This window comes from Alosa pseudoharengus, unplaced genomic scaffold, assembly GCF_046254945.1.
Source record: "Alosa pseudoharengus isolate Yale_2024_CS ecotype anadromous, Long Island Sound unplaced genomic scaffold, YU_APseudo_1.1 YU_APseudo_1.1_scf_5, whole genome shotgun sequence".
Taxonomy (NCBI): Eukaryota; Metazoa; Chordata; class Actinopteri; order Clupeiformes; family Clupeidae; genus Alosa; species Alosa pseudoharengus.
Genome location: NW_027468837.1, coordinates 40,016,392 through 40,018,891, shown reverse-complemented (window position 1 = coordinate 40,018,891; position 2,500 = coordinate 40,016,392). Strand labels below are relative to the sequence as shown.

The 2,500-nt window shown below is 46.1% G+C and overlaps 1 protein-coding gene across 4 annotated transcripts in view; it reads left to right on the top strand.

Annotated features, from left to right (window-relative positions):
- arhgap9 (Rho GTPase activating protein 9) overlaps positions 1-2,500 on the top strand; it is a 51,500-nt gene that overhangs the window by 38,291 nt on the left and 10,709 nt on the right. For all 4 annotated transcript variants that reach the window (XM_076267648.1, XM_076267647.1, XM_076267646.1 and 1 more), the window contains 3 exons: positions 1-40; positions 735-854; positions 2,431-2,500. The exon at positions 1-40 is cut by the window's left edge and continues 81 nt beyond it; the exon at positions 2,431-2,500 is cut by the window's right edge and continues 29 nt beyond it. In XM_076267648.1, coding sequence (XP_076123763.1) covers positions 1-40; positions 735-854; positions 2,431-2,500 — 230 coding nt within the window. The remainder of the gene's footprint in view (positions 41-734; positions 855-2,430) is intronic.

Genomic DNA, 2,500 nt, shown 5'->3' with positions numbered 1-2,500 from the left:
GATGAGGACGACACAGCTCGCCATGGGAGCAAGGCTTCACGTCAGTCTAATCACACACACACACACACACAGACACACACAGAGAGACGCATGCACACACACACACACACACACACAGAGACACATGCACACACACACACACACACACAGAGAGAGAGAGAGAGAGTGAGAGAGAGAGAGTGAGAGACACATGCACACATACACACACACACACACACTCTCAGTAACACAGTCAGCAGACATGAGCAGTGTTGTGTATGTAGATGAGTATGAGTGTTTGTTATGTAGTTGAGTGTGAGTGTTTGTTGTGTAGGTAGATGAGTAGGAGTGTTTGTTATGTAGTTGAGTGTGAGTGTTTGTTGTGTAGGTAGATGAGTGTTTGTTGTGTAGGTAGATGAGTGTTTGTTGTGTAGGTAGATGAGTGTTTGTTGTGTAGGTAGATGAGTGTTGTGTTTGTTGTGTAGGTAGATGAGTGTTTGTTGTGTAGGTAGATGGGTGTTTATTGTGTAGGTAGATGAGTGTTTATTGTGTAGGTAGATGAGTGTTTGTTGTGTAGGTAGATGAGTGTTTGTTGTGTAGGTAGATGGGTGTTTATTGTGTAGGTAGATGAGTGTTTATTGTGTAGGTAGATGAGTGTTTGTTGTGTAGGTAGATGAGTGTTTGTTGTGTAGGTAGATGGGTGTTGTTTGTTTGTTGTTTGTTGTTGTGTTTACGCTCTGGCTGCCCCTCCTCAGTGCCTCGCTCCAGCTCCAACCTGGAGAACACAGAGAGGAAGCGAGTGCGGAGCCGCCTGAAGAAGCTCATCCTGAAGAGACCGCCACTGCACACGCTGCAGGAGAAGGGCCTCATCAAAGGTGAACACACCCCCGCACACACACACACACACACATGTACACACACACATACACAGACACACACACACATGTACAGTCACACGCAAACCCACATGCACACTCACACGCATACACACTTGCACAGCCACACACACACACACACACACACACACTCTAACCCAGGGGTGGGCAAACTTTTTGGCTCAAGGGCCACATTGGGTTTTGAAAATTGGCCGGCGGGCCGCACAACCCACCCCCACCCCCCCCACCCCCCACCCCCCACGACACACACATAAAAAAATATTTTTTTTATAGCCTATAATTTAGTATGAAAAGTATTTGTTTTAAAATACTGCTAATTTGTTTTAAAAATACTGCTAATTTTATGCTGTTTAACAAATGTTTAAATTGTGCACTGTCGCTTTAAGACAGTCGCTTTAATTCACGTTTATTTCTCAATGATCTTCTGCCTGCTCCGCTATGGCTAGTGTTGTAGGCCTACCTACGGCTGGGCCCTCTCACAGTTTTTAAATGGTCAGTAGTGGGAACTACTGTTGCCTTCATGATTTCCTTTTAAAAGTTTCTTATAAGAAGGAGATATCAATTATCAACAATCACAAGCCAGCTGGAACCTGCGGCTCTCTCTCCCTCTCGTGAGTGCAGACGCGTTCCCAATTAAATGGATTGCATAATGTTCACGTTAGATCTGCTGCAAAGGAGATAACTAAGAGTTAACTTAGAGATAACATCATGTTAAACTATTTAACATGATGTTTTGACATTGACATTGTAAACGTTATCAAAGGAGAGTGAAAAGCAGTTTGCAGTAAAGCTAACCAACGTCGTCTCTATCGCAGGAAAAAAATAGCGAGCAGCCTGATAACCAAATGAAATGCTCAGCGGGCGGATGAAAGTGCTTGGCGGGCCGGATCCGGCCCGCGGGCCGCAGTTTGCCCACCCCTGCTCTAACCCCTACTCCATCCTCCTGTCACTCTTACCCAATCCTAGGCCAGGGGTCATGAATGAAGTACAGTATGTGCAGTGTACTTGGCATTCCTGAATCCCAGCTTCATACAGCCTAACACGGCTAGTCTTTTTCCAGCAGGTCCTGTGATGCTGGTTGTTCTGTCTTTGTGAAAGAAAGAGAGATTAGATGTTGGGCCTTTGGTTAATCCTCTTGAGGTTTTGTGGCCAGCAACATGTCCTGTGACTGACGAGGAGATCTCGTGTGACCCTTTTCACCATCAAGGAACAAGGGATTACAATGAGAACAGATATATATATAAATCCATTTTCCCCAGGAAAAAAAAAATACAATAACAATATGTGTAAGTGTATGTGATTATGTGTGTGTGTGTGTGTGTGTGTTCTGCGTGTAACTTCTATGATTGTATCCCTCCACAGACTGTGTGTGTGTGTGTGTGTGTGTGTGTGTGTGTGTGTGTGTGTGTGTGTGTGTGTGTGTGTGTGTGTGTGTGTGTGTGTGTGTGTGTATGTGTGTGTGTGCGTGCATGCGTGCGTGCGTGCGCGCGCGCGTGCGTGTGTGTGTGTGTGTGTGTGTGTTCCGAGTGTAACTGCTCCATGTGTCCCTCCTCAGACCAGGTGTTTGGCTGCCGGCTGGAGATGCTGTGTGAGAGGGAGAGCAGCACTGTGCCGCGCTTCGTCAG